This window comes from Tamandua tetradactyla, chromosome X (genome assembly GCF_023851605.1).
Source record: "Tamandua tetradactyla isolate mTamTet1 chromosome X, mTamTet1.pri, whole genome shotgun sequence".
NCBI classification, from domain to species: domain Eukaryota; kingdom Metazoa; phylum Chordata; class Mammalia; order Pilosa; family Myrmecophagidae; genus Tamandua; species Tamandua tetradactyla.
The window spans coordinates 6,937,536-6,964,089 of NC_135353.1; the positions used below are offsets into that span (position 1 = coordinate 6,937,536).

Consider the following 26,554-nt stretch of genomic DNA (forward strand, 5'->3'; position numbering starts at 1 on the left):
ACCACGAGGATCCCCGCTTCTCTCCTGCTCCTTCTTCGGCATGTGTAGCCCTAAGTGTCCACCTGGCAGCTGCAGCTTATACTTCAAGGAACTCTTGCTGTGTTCCCTGGGAGCAGCGTTTCCAGTTTGGGGACCAGGCCTTCCAAACTGCCAAGCCCAGAATTGTGGACGGGAGAGGCACAGATTCCCCAGGCGGGTCAGCAGGAATGATGGGGTCAGGACCACTTGGGCTCCTGTTGGGAGGGGGCACCTTATTAAGTTACATGCCAGTGCTAGTGGATGGACTTCTCCCTGAGCTGGTGCCTCAGTTGGGTCTTCTGTTGTCCCTTCCCTTATTCTAGAAGGGCCTGGGCAGGGTGGCTGTGCCGTATGTGTGGAGGCCCACTCCCCCACCTGCTTCGTCTGCCAGAGGGCTGGTAGAGCAGCCCTGGGCAGGCAGTAAGGCCCATTGGGACCTGGCGAGTCGCAGTCCCTCCTAGAGTGGATGGGATGCTGTGTAGTTACCTTGGCCCCGGAGGGCTGCTTGGACCCTAGAGGTCCGGTGCTAGGTTGGAGACAGTCCTGATTAGAGCATAAGGACTCAACAGGACCCACCTGCCTCTCCTTTGGGGCTGGAGAGTTCTCTGGAGTGGGGGCTGGACCAGGCATTGTAGGATGTTTACCTCTAGTTGCTGAATGTCCCCTGGGGTGAGACCTGCCATGTGGGGATCTTCAAAACACTGATGTATACCTGGGCAGGCAGCCAGGACCGGTGGGAGCATCTGTCTACTCATGTGGCCTCAGGCCAGCCCCAGGTGAACACCTTGGGGCCTGGCTGTTTGGGATGCCATGTGGGGGAAGCGCAGAGACCCTAGCATTGCAGATGGTGCCTCTGACTCTCTGCAGATGTGCGCCCCTGTCCCCACTGAGTGCAGAAGGATGAGGCCTCGAAGCTGTCTTGCTTCCACCCATATTACCTGACCAGACTCACCTCATTTCTGTCAGATGGGTGCTATGTGTGGGGCCCCTTGCTAAGCCCCCTGCGGGCCCTGGAAGTGAGGGTCCAAAGATGCCTGTGATGGTGGGGGTGGGGGATAAGGGAGTGGGGAGAGGCTGCACCAGCTAGGCAGGAGGAGTGAGCAGTCTTGGCTTGGAATGTTCGGGGGAAAAACTTCATAGAGGAAGCTGTATGTACATAGTGTGTGATTCCATTTATGTGAACTGTCCAGTTTAGGTAAACCCGTAGAGGCAAGTCCACCAGTGGCTGCCAGGGGGTGGGGTTGGAGGGTAGGGAAGTGGGGAATGACTGCCGATGGGGCTAAATGGTTTCTTCTTGGGGGGATGGAAACATTCCGTACTGAAATAGCGGCAGTGGTTACACAGCATCGTGAATGTACTAAAAGCTGCTGAATGGGACACCTTAAAATGGTGGAAATGGTGACTTTTATGTTCTGTGAATTTTATCTCAATAGGAAAAAATTAAAAACGAAGCACAAAGAAGTGGCATGTGTGCTGAGCCTTGCTGGCCAGGCGGGTTCCCGCAGGGTGGAGATGGGTGCGCGAGCGTGCCCGGCAGAGGGAGTAGCACGCACAGAGGCACGGAGGCTGAGAGGGCCCATACAAGGTTTTTGATTCGAAGTGACCATGTACTCCTGCTTCATTTGGCTCTGTAGCCCAGAGAGTCCCTCCATGTTGCTGATCATTTTTGTCACCCTGTTCATCTTGGCCTCTTCGGAGCTGGGACTGTTCTTTCTGTCCCTGGGAAGGGGTGGTCCCTGGGTCTGTGACTCTACCCTCCTCTGGCCCCTGCTGACTTCTTGAGATTTGCACGTGCTTGGCCCGGCGAGAGAAGAAGGGGCTTTTCTGTGACTGTGTGCTCTGCTCTGGGCACCTGGCCTGCTTCTTCTCTTGACCCTGCTCATCCTGCAAGATGCGGGATGGGTAATGGTCCCTGTCGAGTATGCAGGCCAGCAGCATCGAGGCCCAGGGAGGCAGGAACTTGCCCACAGGCACCTAAGGACTGTGTGATCACGGAGGTGGGGTCCAGGTTCAAGGCTTCTGGCCCTCCCGGGCTGCAGCCAGCTGTGTTGCAGTGAAGCTGGCCCCGGTGGCCGTCCCTGCAAGTCTGCGGGCTGGTTTTGGGGGACTTCCCAAGCCTGATGCAGCCCTGCCTCAGACCCGACCAGAATCTAGATGAATTCCAGAGTCACTTAAAAAGAAAGTGCCGTCGGTACATCCTTTTCAGTGAAGCTGAAGCGTTCAGTGTCTCATGGGAGATATTTGGGGGCACATCATTTGTGTAATTTATTTTGAAAGTATTAAAGGAGTAGAAAGAAATGCTCAAAAGCCATCTGTCTGGAAGAGGTGCCACGAGGTATTGTGGGCTGAGCACTGTGGTGGTGGCCTGGCTTCTGGCCTCTGACTTCTCAGGCCTCAGGCCCCCACGGGCCCCAGGAGGGGCTGACGGGACAGGCTCCACGCAGCCTGCTAGGGCTCACCTCCTCTTTGCTGTGTCCTCTGCCACCAGATGCCATCCGGCAGAGCAACCAGATGCTACGGGAGCGCTGTGAGGAGCTGCTGCATTTCCAGGCCAGCCAGCGTGAGGAGAAGGCGTTCCTCATGCAGAAATTCCAGGAGGCCAGGAAACTGGTGGAGAGGCTGAGTCTGGAGAAGCTGGACCTGAAGAGGCAGAGGGAGCAGGCCGTGCAGGAGGTGGAGCACCTGAAGAGATGCCAGCAGGTTAGTGGGGGGGGGGGGCTCCTTCCCAGCAGTGGGTAAGCGGGGGTCTCCAGCACCAACCTGTGCCCGAATTTTTAAAGCCACCAGGGATGCCAGTGTTTCCAGAGAGAACGTGTGTTCAGGGGTCCCCAAGGGTACCCTCAGGCTCCATGATTTGCTAGATGTCGCAGGACTTAACAAAGCAATCAGGCTGGCAGTTCTGGTTTGTGACAGCACAAGTATGCAGATTAGAATCTGCAAGGGGAAAAAGCTGCCTAGGGCAGGATCCGGGGGGCCCATTTGTCCCCTTCTGGTGGGGTGGTGCAGCAACCCCCTACTGGCTGCTGTGCATGACAACCCTCACAGGGTCAGGCCACCCAGGGCCACTCACCCAAGCCTCGGTGGCCTGGGTTTGCTGGGGGCGGGCACGTAGGTGGGGGGCTCCAGCCTGGCTGACCTGAGTGACCCAGCCTCTGGCCCCTGCGGGGTCCCAGCTGACCCGGCCTGGCCCAGGGCCCCCACCGGGCATCACGTCCTTGGCCTGGGCTCTCAGGCTGGCCCTGGGCCCCAGGTGTACAGTGAGATTCTTATCAGGCAGGACTGTCCGAGGGCTCAGAGGTCGCCTCCCAGGGCTGGACAAGGGCTGGGTTCTTTGAAACCTTCAGGGTATGGACACCCCAGACCTGCTCTGTTAACCCTTTGCTGCCCAGAACCCCCTCCTCCCCAAGGGGAAGTGTGGTTAGGGCTTGCTGAAGGAGGGCCCTGCTCCCCAGAAGGCAGTGCACTGCCCATTAGGGTCATGGCGGCAGGTGGGTGGAGAGGAACGTCTGCTGTGGGTGCTGGAACCTGCCCCTGCCAGGCTCCACTCCCTTGACGACATGCTTCATCTGTGGAGGGGGATGGGGGCACATCTACGGGCGTGGGGCAGCGGCCTGACTCTCTGGTTAGGAGCTCTTGGCTCAAGGTGTTTGTTTCCCTTTGAGGGAGGATGTGACGCCGGGACTCGACTACAGAGTGGGGTGATGGCTTCGAAGGTCCCCCTTAGTGGTTTGGGGTGGGGCGGTGGGCAGTGTCTGTGCTTCCACAAGCGCATACCCTAGGTTCCTGTGCAGGGCGGGGTGTGGGCATTGCTGTTGGCGAGAGTCTGGCTCGGCTTGCAGAGCCATGTAGGAAGGAGAAGGTGGGGTTTTGGCTCCCGCTGCCTTTGGGGACTTCTTTGCATACATTCTATTTTTGAAGACTTTTTCTATTCAAACAACCACGTGCTAACAGAAGTTGCCAGGAGAGTACAAAGAAGGTTCCCCCACCCCAGAATCGAGGGAGGGTAAGTTGCCGAGGTGATGCTTCACCAGGAGCACTTGAGTTGGTGACTCCTCCAGACAAGGATGTTCTCCTATGCCACCGGGCTGCCAGCATCACAGTCCACACCTAACCCTGGTCGTGGTGTGTTCCAGCTGCTCAGGTCCTCAGACCCCCACGCAGGTGCCACCACCCTCTCCGTCACATCCTTCATGGCAAAAGGCTCCAACGGGACCCACGTTGCGTGTTTCAGCACCACAACTTTTGGCTCCTGCAGTCTAAAACTGTCCTTTAGTCTGTGTACCAGTCTTCTTGTGGATGCCCCTGGGGAGATTTTGTTTTTGGGAGCTGAACTCACAGAGACCGAATGTCATGCATAAGTGATGACAAACCTGGGATGCCATGATCGGGAGCTTAGCCTTGTAATGGCCAATGACACTTGTGCTGGCCGTAGCGCTGGGCAGTGGGGCTCCCTGGGCAGTCCCCCCTGTGTGCTGTGGGCCTTGCTCCCCAAGTATGGGGTGGACAAACCTCCTAGCTCCATCCCCTTGGGGCCTGGAGACAGGGGGCCTGCAGCATAGACCTAAGGGTGGGGTGGCTGGGTCTCAGGACAGACATGCATCACATGTCACTAAAGGCAGTCTCCCATTAGCAACCCTGGAGGGCTGTGTCTCCCCACATTGAGGAGTAAAGTGAAAACTGAGTTTTCTGCTCCTCTGCAAGATGGGCCCACCATTGGGATATCTGCCTGAAAAATGCCCTTTAATATCCTTTGCCCATTTTCGCATTTTCCTATTGGTTTTCTTGTCCTTTTTTTTTTCTGGGTCGGAGGTAAGTTTAAGATGTAGGAATTCTTGGTCTTTTTGGGATATTAATCTATCATGTGTTTTCAGCATTGCAAACATCTCCTACTGGGCTGTCACTGTGGTTGGTGCCCTTGGCTGCCCCCAAATCGTTGCTTTGCACGTGGTCTTGTTGCAGACCTTCCCCCCTCTGTGGGGTCTCACATCTTCCCCACGTGGGTCTGTAATCCAGCTGGACTGTGCCTTGACCTACCAGGACATAGCTTGTGTGCTCTTCGGGTCGTGAGTCTTACAAGCACCGTCTCCCTAACGGTACGTCTTCTCCCCACCAACAGTGAGGTCACATGTTATGTGGTGCAGAGCCACTGTCCGTATCCTTCCAGAGCCGGCCTTTCCTCTCAGGGCCATGCTGCGTGCTGTGCTTGTGGCCTCTGCCTTTCTGTTCTGCAGGGCAGGCCTCCTTTCTTTGCTTTTTGAAAATCAGTGTTGCGCTCTCTGGCCTTTTACTCTTCCATGCACATTTTAGAATATTTTCCTGGGTGCCTCAACAAACAACCGTGCTGGAATCTTTGTTGGAATTGCTTTGAACTCTTCTAGGAGGGAGAATCCACTATTTGTTGCATGAGTCATCCTCTGTGCAAGCAGGCATGTGTCATCTTTCCCTGAGGTCTCGTTAGGGTAACACCTGGGTGCCTCCCGGGGAGTGTTGCCATTGTGGATGATTTAGTTTAGTTATTTCCGCCACTGGAAGAGTGCTGTCGATGTCTGTAAATTGCTTTTGTACCTGGCAGTTTTGCTGAACTCACTTTCGTAAGGGTTCTTTTTTTGCTGAATTTAAAATGTTTATTCTTAAAAAAATTAGTTGCCTTTTATACAGCTATACAAAGTTCTTAAATTTTCTTTAGTGATGGGATATAATAGAATTTTGCAACTATATACAAAAGTTACCGTTACCTAAGAAACAGTGTTTACCTCTTGTACGTAGTTGTCTGAAAATTCTCTACCATCTAACACAACTAAATAATTGACAAAATAAGCTACCTCAAAAGGGAAATTACAGAATTTCCAAAACAAAGACACATACACACAGAAACACACAACCGCCTGTGGCTCAAAACACACCAGCATGGCCCCATCTGTAGGCAACTTCCAATAATTGCCAGTTACAGTTTAGTGATAAGAACAATCTGTTGCTTCCTATTGAAACAGAGCTCGAAGGATATTAAGGAATGATGAGGAAAAAAAGAAAGGAAGAAAGAAAGAAAGATACAGACGGGCTCAGGGGGTCTGAAGCTTGAGTTTACTTCAGACAGACTTCAGACAACTTTATTCTCAACCAGATCCTAGTTATATACCACAGGATGTCAATAGATATGCAGGCATTTCCTGAGGGAGCAAGATTCTTATCTCACAGTGTTCTTCATACTTAACGTAACTGTTTGGGGTAAACATTCTCTTCCTCCCAGACTGCTCTACATAACAATCTCCACAGTTTACCGACGCCATCCTGAGGCCAGCAGTTCCAACAAATTCTGTAGGTCTTGCTTTAAACTCTTGGCTTCTACATTTCCCCCTTTTTATTTTATAAGCTGAGGAAAACAAGAATCACCTTTTTAGGGTGACTATAAGCAGAGGTGACCACGCCTGTCTTAGGTTGCCCTTAGGCTCTGAAGGGTCTTACCCGTCATTGGCTGCCAGTCAAGCTCTCTGACTTTGATTCAGGAGGGAGCCACGAGTTTTTGCAAGAATCACCTTTTTCTTTGTTGTTAAACACAGCTGAGGAGGAAGCGAAGTATAAACAGCCCCAAACCTAAGATTTTTTAGCTCTTGGGTAAGTGATTGTGTAACATTACCTCCATAGGCTACATGTAGATTATTCTAATTTACATTCTAATACCCCTTATTTGTAATTCTAAGATATCAGGACTTAAACTATCTGAAAGCCTTAAAAGATGCCTTTTCCCTTTTCCCATTCTATTTCAGACAGGCCATATGTTAAAAGAGGGTAATACAAAAACTGCTCTCATTCCTTTTACACTTTAAACTTTGTAAAAAATTTAAATTATACATTTGATCTCCAATATGAACCAATGTCATTTCTATATCATTTAGTCTATTATTAGTTTGCTCATCAATGAGATTGTCTATGCCACAGTTCATTGGTGTTTTTCTAACAATGCTGCATCTGTATAGTTTGTTGCAATGCTGTTCCAGCGACTGCAGCCACTGTGATGCTTCCAATGATTCCAATGACAGATGCAATAATGAATCCAATTAGTCTATTAGTCCTTTTTAGATATTCTTTTGCCAAATGGATCAGTATATGTGTTTCTGGAGAGGATTGCAAAGATCTTGACATTTGCACCGGCAGCCAAATACCTCTTCTGCTTGCTGCTATAATTGTCTCATTTTCCTGCAACATAAATGCTTGGGGACAAGTGAATAGAGAATAATTTTCACAATTAGAAGTTTGATTTCTTATATGCATATGAACTTTAACAAGTATATATGGATCTCTAATACATATTTGTATATAGTGTTTATGGCTGCTAAAGAGAAGTTATAGTTACTAGAATTCACTACAAAAATTGGTCCCAGTCCTAGGAAAATTCCCCATAAATTTCTTTGAATAATATATTTATCATCCCAAATCATGGCACAAATTATCCTCCATGAATTAAACCCTGATTTAGCTTGCCTGTCCATATAGTCTCAGTTATCTTCAAGTTAGAGATGAGAGACCCCACAGGGGCTGCATCTCTTACAGTTCCATAGGAATCATTAATTATGATAACTGCTCAATCCATATGACATAACTGTCATCCATTCCAACTTTCTTTCCCATCTAACAGGCAAGTATCCTTTGTATCCATAGAGTTATGCATATAGGTCTTTCTAAAAATGGAATTAAATTTGACACCAGTTTTCTTTTTATTGGACCTAGGAATCTTAAACTTGTATTCAGATTATTTTGGTAAGGTTGAATTGGCCCATGTTAGGGCCCACAGCAGAGGTGGGTTAGGAATATAAACACAATAAGTATGACTATGTCCCTGTCCTTCAGCAATTAAAGTTATATGTCCTATAGTATACATTACCGATTTAGTTATTTTTGTCCGGGTTGACATGTCTGGGTTTTATTCTCTTCGAAGGAATCCAAGCCGAGGTTCCGTCGTCTGCAATGACAAGAGCAAATCCCCTACCCCACACCTTTACCATTCCTGGTTTCCATAAATCATCTTTAACATCTTTCCAATAGATTGGCTGCAGCTGCAGTTCTGTTTGGGATATATCATTTTTCTTTTCCAAATTGCTAAAATGTTGTTCTACTGGAGTCTGTGATGAATTATGATAAATGTTTAAAAAATTTAGAGTAAACAATGCCTTTGCTAATTGATCTTTAGGAGTACTTATTTTCATAACATCATCCTCCTGATCATCGTCTCCCCCTTTTTGTTTTAAAAGCATAGACTTTAGCGTCCGGTTTGCTCGTTCAATAATTCCTTGCCCTGAGGGATTGTGTGGAATTCCTGTAATATGAGTAATATTAAAAGTAGTACAAAATTTATGAAATTGTTTTCCTGTATAAGCAGGACCATTGTCTGTTTTAATAGATTGAGGGCATCCCATAACAGCAAAAGCATTAAGTAAATGTGATCGAACATGGGAGAAACGCTCTCCAGATTGTGCAGTAGCCCAGATGAAATGAGAACAAGTGTCTATGATAACATGTACATATTGCATTTTACCAAAATGTGAAATATGAGTAACATCCATTTGCCATAATTCATTTGCTTTTTGACCTCGAGGATTAACCCCTGATGCAAAGGGGCGTGCATTTAAAGGTCCACAGGTTGGACAAGTCCTAACAATGTCCTGAGCTTGCTGTTTAGATAAAGATGGAAATTTCTTTCGCAGCCCTTTGCTATTGATATGGGTTAATTTGTGAAGTGTTGTGGGATCTTGCAGTACCCCTACAAGAGTATCTGCTTGCTGATTTTGTAATGACAAAGGACCCGGAAGATTGGTATGAGCTCTTATGTGCATGATAAAAAGAGGATTGATTCGACTTCTGACTATTGTTTGTAAATGTAAAAACATTCGGGACAAGTCATCTCTTTCAAACAAAGAAGCTGTCTCAATGTGAGTAACTGTTTTGCAAACATATTCAGAATCAGAAACAATATTAAGAGATTGTGGAAAATTTTGTAAAACTTGAATTACAGCTGCTAATTCAGTACGCTGGGCTGAGGTATAAGGCGTTTTCCAACTTTTTTTTTCCCCTGGGGTGACATACGCAGCCTGTCCATTGCTACTACCGTCAGTGGACAGTAATAGCTCCCTCCAACGGGGAAGCCCTAACTATTTTAGGCAAGATCCATTGTGTTCTTTTTAGAAATTGCAGAAGTTTCGACATAGGCAAATGATTATCAATTTGTCCTTTGAAGTCACTTAATACTATTTGCCAAGAGGTATTGAAAATATGTAGACTTTGAACTTCTTCCTTTGTGAGATCACACACTATGCGATTAGGATCGCAACCTCTTAATTGAAAATATCTTTGGCAACCTCTGGCTATTAAAGAAATGATTTTTTGCAGATATGTATGTAAGCGTTTTTGTTTATTGTTTGGTAAAAAAATCCATTCTAAAACACCATCTTGCCAAAATAGGCCTGTAGAAGATTGTAAGGTAAAGAAAATAATAAAATCAACAGGCTTTTCTATATCTATTTGAACAAGCTGTCCTTCTTGGATGCGTTGTTCAATTAATTGTAACTCTCATTCAGCTGCAGCTGTTAACTGCCTTTTGCTTAATAAATCAGAATCTCCTTGTAAAATATCAAACAAGTTTTGTAACATATAATTAGGAATCCCTAAAGTGGCAGGTAGCAAAAATGAAAGCAGTGTGTCAATAGTGACGTGTACCCATAGTAAATGACCAGATTTTTAAAATTGAATTCATTGGATTGATTGAAAAAGAATGCAAGAATGTGGATTCTTTATACTTGGTTGTGCATTTTTGCTAATTTTAAATTTATTTCATGCAGTTTTTATGATATTTTCTCACAATAGTGGCCAAATTCTGATTTGCTTACATGACCGGGCCCAGTTGGGTCCTCTGGGAACTGGCTAGGGACCAAGAGGAGCTTCCTGGGAACTAGATTATCTTTATTAAAGTACACCTCCTTCTGGGGGGATAGCCAGTCCTCCCAGCTAGAGTGTACATTTAAACTATTTCTTACCAAGGTCATGTGATAGCAATATCAGTTGCATGTAATGGCAACATCAGGTGAACAAAAAAGACTCCACAAGTATATTTTTTCCTTGCATTCAACCCTCAAATCTGATCTGCTTCCAATATAAGCCATGGTTACCTTGGGATAAGTTTAGTTTATACATATATAGTTTATATAAACACTGGACAAAGCATTAAAGTATTTTGGCTTAAAGGAATTTAGGTATTTAAATGATTTGAATATTATTTAGTCAGTAATAGATTCATTTATAGTAATAGTACTTAGATTAATAGATTAAGCCACCTGGTTTAGGGCAAGAAGCAGTTTTTGCCAGTATGATGATACCCAGGAGAAAATCAGTATTTTTTATGCAGATAACAACATGATAAAAGTTAACATAAGTTATTTTGATAAAACACAGACTCTTTGCTTTCTAACTAATTATTTAGAAAAAAATTTTTTTTATATCTTTTCATTAGAATAGCCTAAGAGTCCAAGAAAACATTGTCATTTAAACTCATTAAATCTTTCTTGATTTTAACCAGAATTCATTTTTACAAACCCTCAGCACTTATTATATTAGTTTAGGCTTTGTCCCATATTTTTCTCATTTAGTAACAGTTATTCATTTTAGGATAAAACTATTCTGTTTTCCTATTAATAAAAATACATCTTTCATATTTTTCATACTTAAATCATTACTTTGAACAAATATTTTACCACATATGTAATTACCATCAAAATTAAATTTGTTAGAATGTTAAATACTTAAAATACTTTAGTTAATGTTTCAAATATGCATTAACTATCAATATATAGTTTTTAACAAGAATTTTTAGTTTTAAAGTTCTTAAAATATATTTCTTTTTAAAATATGAATAGGAGCTAAACTCATGGCCAGTTTCCAAACCACTGCCTGTTGAAAATTTAAGCCAACAAAAGAAGATGGGGCTACCATTCCCACTCTCCGTCACAAGACTTTACCTGTAGCATTGGTATAAATCTCATAGAATAATCATTCAGACTAAACAAAGGTAACCTAACAGAATACCTTGAGTCAGAACTACAATCTCGAACTGCACACCCCGTTGGGGACCAACCTGCCGCAGGAACCATCAATGAGCACTGACCCCCGTTTGGTATGGCACCTTTCTCACTGAATACTTTCTGACTCAGGTGTACATGAATCCCTATATAAAGGCAGCCCATCAAGAACAAGCCCAGAAACCAATCTTTCTTTATCCTGCTCTGCCAAAGGCATGGCAAAGAAGCAATTTTTAAAATCTATCATAATAAAGCAGTTCTTAGAAATTACAACTGGTGTGGGCAAGCCAGGCTGCAATGACTCCATAGGCTGAACCACAGTATCAACTTTTATCAAATCAGTCAATATTCTCCATTTTCCTGACCTCCCTCCTGCAATAAATATTGGAGAATTCCAAGAACCACGAGACTCCTCTAAACATCCTGCTCCAAACTGTTCCCAAATCAACCGAGTCAGAGCCTCAAACCTCTCTACAGATAAGGGCCACTGCTCAACTCAAAAAGGCCCGCCTGTAGTATTTGTAGTGGATGTCCCTGGAGCATCTCCTCACTTTATGCTTTAAGAGTTCCCTTATTAGATCCCTGTTCGGGCGCCAATTGCCGAGTCTGGCTCAAGCAACTGTCGAAACAGGGTAAGAAGTGGTAGTGGGAGATTGAGAAGAAACACAACTTAGAGTTTAAGACAAAGCATGAGCCAGGTAGTTCATTGCCTGACTGAACACAATAACCAAATAGAAACAGGAATATTTTCCCCGTTTTGTTATGTTCACTGCAAAGCCTTCATAACCAATTTCCATTACTTAAGATTTAAAACATTATGGCCTTAAGGCTGAAACCAACAACAATGTTTTTGAATGAGATCAAATAAGCTTACTAATTCAGATGTTTTAACAGGCACCCCAGTGGCTTTAACACACACACATACTCCTCCAGCCGCCTATTATGATTACCCGTTACCCTGATGATCCAAGGAAAATGCTTACTTTACCAATATGACTCGAGTCCTCTTCTATCGGCTGGACACACGTGCCTCTAATGAGACTTTTCCTTGGTTCCTTAATATTGATTTGGAGTCTTCTTCTTTGAGCCCCACGTTGGGCGCCAAATGTTGCTTCCTATTGAAACGGAGCTCGAAGGATATTAAGGAATGATGAGAAAGAAAGAAAGGAAGAAAGAAAGAAAGACACAGATGGGCTCAGGGGGTCTGAAGCTTGAGTTTACTTCAGACAGACTTCAGACAACTTTATTCTCAACCAGATCCTAGTTATATACCACAGGATGTCAATAGATATGCAGGCATTTCCTGAGGGAGCAAGATTCTTATCTTACAGTGTTCTTCATACTTAACATAACTGTTTGGGGTAAACATTCTCTTCCTCCCAGACTGCTCTACATAACAATCTCCACAGTTTACCGCCGCCATCCTGAGGCCAGCAGCTTGCAACAAATTCTGTAGGTCTTGCTTTAAACTCTTGGCTTCTACAACAATCCTCTTGGTGTGATGAAAAAATGCGTGTAAGTCCCACTGAAGTATGGCTTTAGGTTAACTGTACATAAGAAATTACTTAACCGTCTGCTATTCCAGATACGTTTAATGCTCATTTTTAAAAACGAGTCCCCCACCCATCCACCTCCAAATAACTGCATTATATCTTTGAAATTAAGCAAAAAAAAAAAAAAACAATAAAAATAAAACCCAGTGTTGGTGACAAATATATAGTGAATTCTTGTTTTCATTCTTTGCAAAGACTAAAACTGATTTCGGGACCATGAAGAGCTAGAAGTTCACCTAGGCTCTTGTTGTCTTTCTTATATTCAAAATCTACAAACTCTCTGCTGCTGCATCCTCCTCTAAATCCGACACAAAATCCTCAAAGGGTGGTAAAGATCCCATTTCTGCCACCACCACGCCCTCTCCCGCAACAGAAACAGAGACCTCCTCTGCCTCTGTACCCACCATGGCCATGGTTGGACAAAGCAGGATTCCAAAGGTTCCAGCATTTAACCTTTCTTCAGCCCAGGTTGGTCTCCGTTCTCTATTATCATCACAAGAAATATTATCAAAGAAGCCTTTAGTTTTGTCATAATAGCAATTAGGTCCAAATGCTTCTTCTTCTTCAGCATTTCCTTCACTGTTTTGGGTATCAACTCCTGAGTCTCCTTTATCTCCACATTTATAGACTTCTCCTGTGTCTCAAGTTTATCTTCTTTTTTTTTTTTCATGGGCAGGCACCAGGAAATGAACCCGGGTCTCCGGCATGGTAGGCAAGAACTCTGCCACTGAGCTACCATGGCTTGCCCAAGTGTATCTTTTAATCTAAGTTTATTATGAAATTCTCTGTCGATTTCCTCCTTATTAAATTGTGCACTCAGTTTCAAAGTCAAAGTCCTTCTCAAATTTCATTGGACCATCTCACTGAATACCGGATCTTCCTCTGCCACCTCGATGACCCCTACATCCTCTCCTTGGAGCTGGAGACGCACCTAGAACTCCTTGCCTCCTATCATTCCTGAGTGGCTCATTTTCTGGCCTTGAGACTTTGTGTGCTTCAGCTCATGTGTGCTCTTGATTCTCTATTACTTTTTGGCTGGTAGATGGCACAGGCCTGGTTGATATAGGGCTCCTTCCAACATGCTGGAGCAGGTAAGTGGGCCAAGGCGACTGTACTGCTTGTTGCATGGTTTGGCTTTTTCTCAAAGGGTCTAACCGAGGGCTTGAACGACCTTGAGATAACTGTTTTTAGAGATCTTGTATCCTGTGTAAAGGCAGAACTGACAGCACTGCTTTGGAATAGGACACCGCTATCTGATGCTTCTGTTCCAAAGGATGTCAAGGAGCTCCCACCAGCACCAACAGCACCCAGTTGCTGCCTGACTTATGAACTTGGCCTGAACTGGCTGTCCGTTGACAGCCTGCCTTTATGCCCTAGGAACCCACTGAGTTGGGATGAAGAAGTAGGTGAGCCTAGTGAAGACTGAGCAATAGCTGGGTCCTGAGGCAAAGAACATTGTAGATTTGGCAGCTCACACACTGTGAGGTCTTTAATATCAATCACTCCCGCAGAATATATATAACATTTTCAAAGACTTCATCTCAAGGTGGTATTGGACTATCTGTTGGTCTGCTCTCTGTACCAAAGGACCGAACTTTGGCAAGAGCTACGCTGGAGTTCTCGGTGTCGATGGTGTAAAAGATGCCCTTCAGGGTTCTTACTTGATTGTGCTGGGTTTTTCATGTGGATAATTATATGATCAGCAAATAATGGCAGTTCCTTCTCAGTCTTCCCCTGCTTGTCACCACCGCTGTCTTCTGTCTCACTGTTTGTCCGGTACTGCTGGACTCCAGTGGGGAAAGGGACACCCTCACCCTAGTCCAGATTTTAACGGAACTTAAGTGCCTTCAATAAGTGGGGTACACATTTGTATGTATTTGGTATTTTGCTTTTATCGTATGTGCTGGTTTGAGATTGTAATGTACCTCAGAAAAGCCATGTTCTTTTGATCTTAATCCAGTCTCATGGGGGCAGGCCCACTGTAGGGCAGGATCGTTTGATTAGATTACTTCTATTGTGGGTGTGGCCTTTTGATGAGATGGAGATGTGACTCCACCCATTCAAAGTGGGTCTTGATTCATTTACTGGAGTCTTTAAGAGAGCTCATGGAGTGAGAAAGCTCAGAACCAGGCATTTGGAGATGCTTGGAGTGCTGACACAGATGTTTTGAGAGCCATTAGAAACCAGAGCCCAGTAGACGTGTGCCTTGCCATGAGATGCTAATCAAGCCAGAAACTGGAGAGAGCCAATACAGAGAAGCTAAGTGAGAGCCCACAGATGCTTGGAGAGGAAGTTACTGGAATCAGAAGCACAAAGCAATGAACCTGGAGCAAGAACCTCAGATGCCAGCCATGTGCCTTCCTGACTGACAGAGAAATCCCAGACACCATTTGGCCTTTCTTTGGAGTACAAATATCTTTCTCTGATGCCTTAGTTTGGACGTTTTTATGGCCTTAGAGCGGTAAACTTGTAACTCAATAAATCCTTTTATAAAAGCTGATCAATTTCTGGTATATTGCATTCCAGCAGTATTAGTAAGCTGAAACACAGGGTAAGGCTATTCCCTATTTTTTTAAACATTTTTTTATTGTGAAATACAACATATATACAAAAAAGCATTAATTTTCAAAGTACATTTTAACAAATAGTTACAGAACAGGTTTGAAAGTTTAGTATGAGTTAACCATTAACATTTTCAGGTTTTTCCCAGTCCACATTTTAATAATTTTCCTTCTAGGTGCTCCAAATCACTGGAAGCTAAAAGCAATATCATTCTATTTATTTAGCAGTCATACTCATTTGTTAAATCCTATGTTCTCTGTTATAATACCTCCTTCTCCCTTGATACTACTCCCATTCTCTAGGAATATTTGGGCTATGCCCATTCTATGCCCATTTTTCAGGTTGGAAAGGGTGTCAACAGTACAGGATAAGGGACTAGAATTAATTGATATTTTTGGAGAGGCTGGCCCCTCTGGGTTTCAGGATTTGTCTGGACTAGAAACCCTCTGGAGGTTATAGATTTCAGGAATGCAAACTTAATGTGTGAAACTTTTGTAGAATCTCAGAGCCCTAAGTGTTTAAGGTTAATGAAAATGCTGTTAGCTGGGGTATGGCAAACCATGGCAATTAGCAATGTCTGCTTGAGGCTTGCATAAGAGTAGCCTGCAGAATAAGCTCTTAGTTCCAACTGAACTAACTCCACTTATTTTGTTACATTTCTCTCCCCCTTTTTAGTCTTGACGGCATTGTCGATCCCATGGTGCTAGGGCCAGGCTCGTCCTTGGACGTCTTGTACCCCATCGTCAGGAAGATTTTCAGCCCTGAGTGCCACGTCCCACGTAGGGGAGAGGGTAATAATTTTCCTTGCAGAGTTTGGCTGAGAGAGAGAGAGAGAGAGAGACACCACATTCTATATGGTGTACAATCAGTGGCTCACAATATTCATCACCATGATTATTTTTTTGAACATTTGTATCTCCAGCAAAAGAAATAAAAAGGAATAAAGAAAAAGCTCACACCTACCAAACCCCTTACCCCGCCCTCTCATTGGCCTCTAGTATTTCAGTCTACTCAGTTTATTTTAACATTTGTTCCCCCATTATTTGTTTATTTTTTATCCATATTTTTTTTACTCATCTTTCCATACCCTAGATAAAAGGAGCATAAGACACAAGGTTTTCACAATCCCACAGTCACATTGTAAAACCTGTATAATTATACAGTCATCTTCAAGAAACATGGCTACTGGAACACAGCTCTGCAGGTTCAGGAACTTCCCTCTAGCCACTCTAATGCACCATAAACTAAAAAGGGGATAGCTGTATAATGTGTAATGATAACCTTCACGATAACCTCTGGACTCTGTTTGAAGTCTCTCAGTCACTGACACTTTATTTTGTCTCATTTTTCTCTTCCCCCTTTTGGCCGAGAAGATTTTCTCAATCCCTTGATGCCGAGTCTTAGCTCATGCCAGGATTTCTGTCCCATGTTGCCAGGGAGGTTTACACCCTTGGGAGTCATGTCCCACGTAGGGTGGGGGAGGGCAGTGAGTTCATTTGCCATGTTGGCTTAGAGAGCGGTCACATCTGAGCCACAAAAGAGATTCTCTGGGGGTGACTCTTAGGCCTAATTTTAAGTAGGCATAGCCTGTCCTTTGCAGGTGTAAGTTTCATAGGGATGAACCCCAAGATCGAGGGCTTGGCCTATTGATTTGATTGTCCCCACTGCTTGCGAGAATATCAGAAATTCTCCACATGGGGAAGTTGAAATTTTCCCCCTTTCTCCCCATTCCCCCAAGGGGACTTTGCAAATACTTCTTTATTCGCTGTTGAAATCACTCTGGGTTTTATCAGGGCATCACACTAACCTGGACAAACCAACAAAACCTCATGCCCTAGGGTTCCATGTAGTTATTCTACCAATACCTTAAAATTATTAGCCTACCATAGTCTGGGATGTCTCTGGGTGTCACATTAAGCTATGCAGAATTACAAGGCCTCGTTCCCATTCTGGGCTTTGTGTGTTTGGGGTTGTCTAAATGAGCTATCCAGACTGGTTGATTTAGGTTGTGTGTTACACAAAATTTAGGTTCTAGTCACAATAAACCTTTCTGCCTTTGGTCTAATACAGTAGATGAAGCTGTAGTGTACATACGTTATCATCTTTTACCTGTGTTCTGGTTTACCTTAGTCCCAACCAGATCAGCTTCATTTTTTGTCTCTAAATGAAGCCTGATCTCTTTTTGATTACTTTAACTTTTATTGTATGTAGCAGTGCTGACTTTCAAACCTGAAGAACTCCAGCTCTGAATCTTAGGTGTCACAAAGGTACTTGAAATTTCAGGGAAATACCAGCTTATATATGCATAGCTCAGTGTCTCAGAATCTAGAAATACACTTACAGTTTTGGACTAAGTATGACTGCTATAAAAGCTTACAATCTAGGCTCCAATTATAAGTATTTTCTGCAAGAGACCATACCATATTTGTTCTTTTGTTCCTGGCTTATTTTGCACAACCCAGTGCCCCAAGCTTTGTTCAGTTTGTTGCATGCCTCATGATATCATCCCTATTTGTAGCCGCACAGTATTCCATCATGCATACACATGCACACACATAGCACGGTTCGCTTTTCAGCTTCTCAATCACTGAACCCTTCGGCCTCCTCCATCCATTGTCATCAAGGATAATGTCCCGAATAAACAAACCATGTCTTATAGTGTCCCACTTGTTATACAAACAGCTGCACTTTCAGTTTTAGACAGTTTTCATTGATCCAGAGAGACAAAGAACCAATAAACATAGCCTCATCAAATATCAAATCAAAACCTCCTCTAATCTCTTGTCCCTTCCCTTCAATTATTTACCTCTGGTAGTGCTTTGGTACTGTTGGCGTCCTCCTGTTAGCTATAGGCCATAGCTTGCAACGTTAGCTTTCACCCTATACCCCTCTATTATTGACTCTTTGCATAAGATCAGATCTTTGAAGGAGTGCATGCAAAAACTTATATATAGACTTAATCAGTGGAATACATGACACTATTCAACCCCTTTCAATCATTTTTACCTTTAATATGGCACTGTTGCTCAAAACCCCACTAATTGGCTACCATCACTTCTAGCCATTCCTTTACACTTAAGTTCAACCTCCTTAGGTAACGTTTCCCCTGTCTCTAGCTTCTGTGTACCTCTAGGTCCCGTTTTCTACAGTGTAAACCTCTGAGATTACCTTTGACAGAGTCATATTAGCAAAATCATACAGTATCTGTCCTTTTGTGTCTGGCTTATTTCATTCAGCATTATATCTTCAAGACTCATCCATCACTTCAGGATATCATTTTGTGTTACTGCTGCATAATATTCCATCGTGTGTGTATATACCACATTTTGTTTATCTACTTATCTGTTTTGGTGGGCATTTGGATTGTTTCTATCTTTTGGAAATTGTGAATAATGCTGCTATGAACATCCGTAAGCAAATGTCTCTGTGCCACTGCTTTCAGCTCTTGTGAGTATCTACTGAGTAGTGGTGTTACCAGGTTATAGGGCAACTTGATACTTAGTTTTTTGAAGAACTGCTAAACTGTCTTCCATTGTGGCTACACCATTATACATTCCCACCAGCAGTGCATAAGTGTCCCAGTTCTCCACATCCTCTCCAGTATCTGCAGTTTTTTGTTTGCTTAATAGTAGCTATTCTTAGAGGTGTGAGGTGACATCTCATTGTAGTCTTGATGTGCATTTCCCTCGTAGCTAATGAAGATGAGCATCTCTTCATATGCTTTTTTAGCCATTTGTATTTGTTCTTTGGAAAAATGTCTATTCATATCTTTTTTTTTGTATGGTGTATGGTAAGGGATCACATTTCATTCTTTTTCCATGTGACTATCCTGTTATTACAGCACCATTTGTTGATTTTGTTTTTTTTTGGGGGGGGGGAGTGCATTGGCTGGAAATCAAACCCAGGCCCCCTGCATGGCAGGTGAGAATTCTACCACTGAACTTCCCTTGCACCCCCTATTCATATCTTTAAATTTTTTTTTTTTACCACACTGAGATACCATATCTTTTTTATAATTGGGTCATTTGTTCTTTTGTTCTTGAGTTGTATGATTTCTTTAAGTATACAGGATATCAAGTCTCTATCTGATATGTGGTTTCCAAATATTTTCTCCCATTGAGTTGGCTACCTCTTCACATTTTTGACAAAGTCCCTTCAGGCGCAGAAACTTTTGATTTTAGGGAGTTCCCATTTATCAATTTTTCTTTTGTTGCTTATGCTTTGGGTATAAAGTTTAAGGAGCTACCTCCTATTATTAGGTCTTGAGGACGTTTCCCTATATATTCTAGGTATTTTGTGATGCTGTCTCTTATATTTAGGGCTTTAATCCATTTTGAATTAATTTTTGCTTAGGGTGTAAGGAAGGGGTCCTCTTTCATTCTTTGGGTTTTTGATATCCAGGTCCCCCATGCCTATTTATTGAAAAGACTATTTTTTCCGAGCTCAGTGGGTGTGGGGGTCTTGTCGAAGATCAGTTGACCATAGATTTGGGGGTCTGTCTCTGTTCTCTTGATTTGATTCCATTGGTTGATACCTCTGTCTTTGTGTCAGTACCATGCTGTTTTGACCACTGTGGCTTTATAGTAAGCTCTAAGTCAGGAACTGTTGCTCTCCCACTTCACTCTTCTTTTTTAGGATACATTAGCTATTCATGGTCTCTTTCCCTTCCGAATAAATTTGATAACTAGCTTTTCCAAGTCTTCAAAGCAGGTTGTTGGAATTGTGATTGGTATTACATTGAATCTGTAGATCAACTTGGGTAAAATTGACATCTTAGTGACATTCAACCTTCCTATCCATGAGTAGGGAATGTCTTTGCATCTATTTAGGTCTTCTTTGATTTGTTTTAGCAATGTTTTCTAGTTTTCTGTGTACAAGTCCTTGACATCCAGGTTAAGCTTATTCCTAGAAACTTGATCCTTTTGGTTGCTATTTTGAGTGGATTTATTCTCGTGTCTGTTTAATTAGGTCATTGCTTGTGTATAGAAACATTACTGATTTTTGTACATTAATCTTGTATCCCTCCACTTTGCTGAATTTGTTTATTAGCTCAGATAGCTTTGCGGTAGATTTCTCAGGGTTTTCCAAGTATAGAATTGTTTTGTCTGCAAATACTGAAAGTTTTACTTCTTCCTTTCCTATTTAGGTGCGTTTTTTATCTTTTTTCCTGCCTGATCACTTTGCTAGCACTCTAGTATAATGTTGAATAATAGTGGTGACACTGGGCATTCTTGTCTCGTTCCTGATTTCAGGGGAAAGGCTTTCAGTCTTTCACTGTTAAGTATGATGCTGCCTGTGGGTTTTACATATATGCCTTTTATGACATTGAGGAAGTTTCCTTTGATTACTACCTTTTGAAGTATTTTAATCAGGAAGGGATGCTGAATTTTGTCAGATGCTTTCTCAGCATCAATTGATGTGATCATGTAATTTTTCCCTTTCGATTTGTTAATGTGCTGTATTACATTGATTGTTGATGGATTTTCTTGTGTTGATCCACCCTTCCTTTCCTGGTATAAACCCCACTTCGTTGTGATGTATAATTCTTTTAATGTGTCATTGGATTCGATAATAGCTAGTATTTTGTTGGGAATTTTTGCATCTATGTTCATTAGGGAGATTGGTCTGTAGTTTTCCTTTGTTATAGCATCTTTTTCTTGTTTTGCTATTAGAGTGATGTTAGCTTCATAAAATGAGTTAGGTAGCATTCCGTTTTCCTCAGTTTTTTTTTGAAGAATTTGAGTAGGTTGGTGTTAGTTCTTTTTTGGAACGTTTGATAAATTTCCCTGTGAAACCATATCTTCCAGGGCCTTTCTTTGTAGGAAGATTTTTGATGACTGATTGAATCTCTTTACTTGAAATTGGTTTGCTGAGATCTTCTATTTCTTCTCCTCAGTGTAGGTAGTTCGTGTGTTTCTAGGAGTTTGTCCATTTCATCTAAGTTGTCTAGTTTATTGGTGTATAGTTGTTCATAGTTTCCTTTGATGATTTTTAAAATTTCTTCAGGACCATGGTAACTATCCCCCTCTCATTTCTGATTTTGTTTATTTGTGTCCTCTCTCTTTTTTTCTTTGTCAGCCGAGCTAGGGTTCAATCAATTTTATTGACTTTCTCAAAGAACCAACTTTTGTTTATTTGAGTCTTTCTATTGTTTGTTTGTTTTTTCCAGTTCGTTTATTTCTGATTCAATCTTTGTTATTTTTCTTCATGTATTCGCTTTGGGCTTAGTTTACTCTTTTCCTTGGTTTCTCCAGATGAGCAGTTAAGTCCTTGATTTTTGCTTGTCCTTTTTTATTTTTTTAAAAAATTTTTTAGTATGTAAAATAAAATATATAAAGAAAAGCAATACATTTCAAAGCACACCACAACAATTAGTTATAGAACAGATTTCAGAGTTTGGTATGGGTTACAATTTACAATTTTTGGTTTTTTCTTCTGTTTGTCTCAAGACACTGGAGACTAAAAGAAATATCAATATGATTCAGCAGTCATATTCATTTGTTAAATCTTATCTTCCCTCTTATAACTCCACCACCTCCTTTGATCTTTCTCCCAATCTTTAGGGGTATTTGGGCTATGCCCATTCTAACTTTTTCATGTTGGAAAGGGGTGACAATAATATGGAATAGGGGGATAGAACTAATGGAGGTTCTGGAGAGGCTGGCCCCTCTGGGTTTCAGGACTTATCTGGCCTAGGTTATGTTTCTGGAAAGTAAGCATAGTACATGGAACCTTTGTAGAATCTCAGATAAAGCCCTCGTATTCTTTAGGGTTAGCAGGAATGGTTTGGTTAGAGTTTGGCATACCATGATAAATAGCAATATCTAGCTGAAGCCTGTGTCAGAGCAGCCTCTTGACTCTATTTGAACTCTCTCAGCCACTGATACCTTATTTGTTACACTTCCCCCTTTTGATCAGAATGGAATTATTGATCCCATGGTGCCAGGGCCAGACTCATCCCTGGGAGTCACCTCCCATGCTGTCAGGGAAACTTTCACCCCTGGGTGTCGTGTCCCACATAGGGGAGAGGGCTATGATTTCACTTACAGGGTTGGGCTTAGAGAGAGTAAGGCCACATCTGAGCAACAAAAGAGGTCCTCCAGAAGTAAATCTTAGGCATAGCTATAGGTAAGTTAAGCTTTTCCACTATATGCATAAACTTCACAAGAGTAAGCCTCAAGATCAAGGGCTTGGCTTATTGATTTGGGTGTCCCTAATGTTTGACCCAGATTCAGGGGTTTCCTCAGTGGTAAACTTTAATAGTGCAATATTTTTTCTCCCATCCTCAAGGGACTTTGCCAATACTTTTTATCTACTCAACATTCTCTTGGATGTATCTAGGCATTTCATTAAGCTATCCAGAATTACAGGCCCTCATTCCCATTCTGGGCTCCACATATTGGGTTGTTTAAATGATCTATCCAGATTGGTTGAGTTAGATTTTGTGCTGTAGAAAATTTAGGTTTTGTACAAAAACCTCTCCCCTTGGTCTTAGGTGAAGTTCTGAAATACAGACAATGTCCTCCTTATGGCTGTATTCTGATTTACTTTTTTCTGAATCCGATGGGCTTCTTCTTTTTTAAAAAATATTTTTATTGTAAAAATTTAACATACAAACATATATTCTTCACATAAAACATTCCATACATGGTGTTCAATCAGTGGCTCACAGTATCATCACATAGTTGTATGTATATTCATCATCATGATCATTTTTTAAACATTTGCATCACTCCAGAGAAAGAATTAAAAAGATTAAAGAAAAAACTCATACATCCCATACCCCTTACCCCTCCCTCTCATTGATCACTAGTGATTCCACTTTCCCAATTTATTTTACACTTTGGCCCCTCTATTATTTATTTATTTATTTTTACCCATATTTTTTACTCATCTGTCCATACCCTGGATGTAAGAGGCATCAGACACAAGGTTCTCATAATCACACAGTCACATTGTAAATGTTATATCTTTATAAAATTGTCTTCAAGAATCCAAGCTACTGGAACACAGCTCAGCAGTTTCAGGTACTTCCTTCTAGCCACTCCAGTACACCATAAACTAAAAAGGCATATCTATATAGTGCATAAAAATAACCTCCAGGATAACCTCTCGATTCTGTTTGAAATCTCTCAGTCACTGAAACTTTATTTTGTCTCATTTCTCTCTTCCCCCTTTTGCTTAAGAAGGCTTTCTCAATCTCTTGATGCCAGGTCCTGGCTTATCCCTGGCTTTCTGTCCCACGTTGCCAGGGAGGTTTACACCCCTTGGAGTCATGTTCCACATAGTGGGGAAGGCAGGGAGTTCACATGCTAAGTTGGCTTAGAGAAAGAGGCCACATCTGAGCAACAAAAGAGGTTCTCTGCAGGTGACTCTTAGGACTAATTTTAAGTAGGCTTAGCCTGTCCTTTGCAGGAATAAGTTTCATAGGGGCAAACCCCAAGATTGAGGACTTGGCCTGTTGATTTGGTTGTCCCCATTGCGTACAAGAATATCAGGAGTTCTCCAAATGGAGAAGTTGAATTTTCCCCCTTCCTCCCCATTCCCCAAAGTAGACTTTGCAAATACTTCTTTATTCACTGTTCAAATCATGCTGGGATTTATTGGGGGCATCAACTAACCTGGAAAAACCTACAAAATCTCATGCCCTGTTCAAGATTCCATGTACATATGGTGTTCAATTAAACTGTCCATGTATGTTAAATTAGGAAATGCAGTAGTCAAAATATAAATTTTATAACAAATAAATATTTCTCACACAGAAGTTGAAGTTTTAAAATATGAATGACCATCTATTTTCAATACCCTGCAATATTGACATTATTTTGTTCTTCCTCATGAAAAAACATTTTTAAATTTGTACATTTAGTCGCTATCATTGTACACTCTAGGCATTCCTAGATTATACCATCTCAGTCTTTCTTGTCTATCTTTCCTTCAGGTTTAATATGTGCCTCTAGCCCTTCTCCCTCTATCAATCTCACATTTAGCTTCATTCAGTGTATTTACGGTATTGTGCTACAGTCAGGTAGTATTGTGCTATCCATTTCTAAATTTTTACAATCAGTCCTGTTGTACAATCTGTATCCCTTCAGTTCCAGTTACCCTATATCTACCCTATTTCTATCTCCTGATGACCTCAATTCTTAACTGAAATTCTCCAGGTTCACTCATTAATGTCAGTTCATATCAATGAAACCCTAAGGTATTTGTCCTTTTGTTTCTGGCTAATCTCACTCAGCATAATGTCCTCTAGGTCTGTCCATGTTGTTACATACTTCATAATTTTATTCCGTCTTGCAGCTGCATAATATTCCATCGTATGTACATGTAAAAACTTGTTTAGCCACTCGTCTGTTGATGGACATTTTGGCTGTTTCCATCTCTTCACAGTTGTAAATAATGCTGCTGTAAACATTGGTGTACAAATGTCGGTTTGTGTCCTTTACCTGACGTCCTCTGAGTAAATACCTAGCAGTGGTTTTGCCGGGTCATATGGCAATACTATACTTGGCTTCCCGGGACCGCCAAACTGCCTTCCACAGTGTTTGTACCATTTGACATTCTCGCCAACGGTGGATAAGTGTGCGTCTTTCTCCACATCCTCTCCAGCACTTGATGTCTTCTCTTTTACTGATAATGCCATTCTGATGGGTGTGAGATGGTATCTCATTGTGGTTTTGATTTGCATTTCCCTAATAGCCAGGGAAGTTGAGCATCTGTTCAAGCACCTTTTAGCCACTTATATTTCCGCTTCTGAGAAATGTCTCTTCATTTCTTTTGCCCATTTTGTAATTGGGTTGTCTTTTTGTTGTTGAGTTGAACAATCTGTTTATATATTCTGAATAGCAGATCCTTATCTGATATGTGACTTCCAAATGTTGTCTCCCTTTGCGTAAGTTGCCTTTTTACTTTCTTTTTTTTTATGCATTCTCTACTCATGGAATTTATTTGTTTTTTTTAAAACATAGCAGTATACAAACCTGAACACTCTTAGCATATGATCATTCCACCCTTGCTGTATAAACAATAACTCATAATATCATCACATAGTTTGTGTATTCATCACACGATCACCTGTCAGAACATTTGCATCAATACAGAAAAAGAAATACGAAAAAAAAATTCGTATATACCATACCCCCTACCCTTCCCCCTCACCGATCACCAGCATTTCAATCTACTAAATTTATTTTAACATATGTGGCTGCCAATGTTTATTTACTTTGAATCCATATGTTTACTTGTCTGTCGATAAGGTAGATTAAAAAAATATGGAATATGAAGTTTCCATGATCACACAGTGACATTGTGACAGCTATGTCATTATGCAGTCATCTTCAAGCAGCATGGCTACTGGAATGCAGCTCTACGTTTTCAGGCAGTTCTCTCCAGCCTCTCTATTACACCTTAAGTAAAAACGTGTTATCTGTGTAGTGCTTAAGAATAACCTGCAGGATAACCTCTCAACTCTGTTTGAAATCTATCTTGACACTTTATTTTGTCTCATTTTGCTCTTCCCCCTTTTGGTAGAGGTTTCCTCAATCCCTTGATGCTGAGTCCCAGCTCATTCTAATTTTCAGTCCTACATTGCCAGGAAGGTCCACACCCTTGGGGGTCATTTCCCACATAGAGAGGGGGATGGCAGTGAGTTTGCTTGTTGTGTTGGATGAGAGAGAGAGAGGCCATATCTGAGCAGCAAAAGAGGTTCTTTTGGGGTGACTCTTTGGCCTAATTTTAAGTGGGCTCAGGGTAGCTTTTGCAGGGTTAACTTTCACATGAAGAAACCCCAAGATTGACGGCTCAGCCTATTGCTTTGGTTACCCTCACTCCTTGTGAGGATATCAAGAATTCTCCCCTTGGGAAAGTTGAATTTCCCCCTTTGTCACCATTTCCCCCTTTGTCACCATTTCCCCCAGGGGCCTTTGTAAATACTTTTTTACTCAGGGTTCAAATCACTCTGGCGAAACCTACAAAATCTCATGCCCTACTCAAGGTTCCATGGACTTATGGTGTTCAATACAGGTGTCCAAATAAGTTATATTTGGAAGTGCACTAGTCAAAATATAAGGTTTGTACCAAATGAACATTTTTTGCTTGAGTCTCACCCGTAAGTTACAGTTTTAAAATATGAATTACTATCTATTTTCAGCACCCTGCAATATTGACATTCCTTTGTTCTTCGTCATGCAGAAACATTTTTTAATTTGCACGTTTAGTCACTATTGTGATACACTCCAGGCATTCCTAGATTATACCGTCTCAGTCTTCATCGTCTATCTTTCGTTCTGATTTCATGTGCGCCCAGGCCTCCTCCCTCTGTCATTCTCACATTCAGCTTCATTCAGTGTTCTAACC

The 26,554-nt window shown here is 42.2% G+C and overlaps 1 protein-coding gene across 3 annotated transcripts in view; it reads left to right on the forward strand.

Moving 5' to 3' along the window:
- IKBKG (inhibitor of nuclear factor kappa B kinase regulatory subunit gamma) overlaps positions 1-26,554 on the forward strand; it is a 72,871-nt gene that overhangs the window by 9,294 nt on the left and 37,023 nt on the right. For all 3 annotated transcript variants that reach the window (XM_077146835.1, XM_077146836.1, XM_077146834.1), the window contains exon 3: positions 2,507-2,718. In XM_077146835.1, coding sequence (XP_077002950.1) covers positions 2,507-2,718 — 212 coding nt within the window. The remainder of the gene's footprint in view (positions 1-2,506; positions 2,719-26,554) is intronic.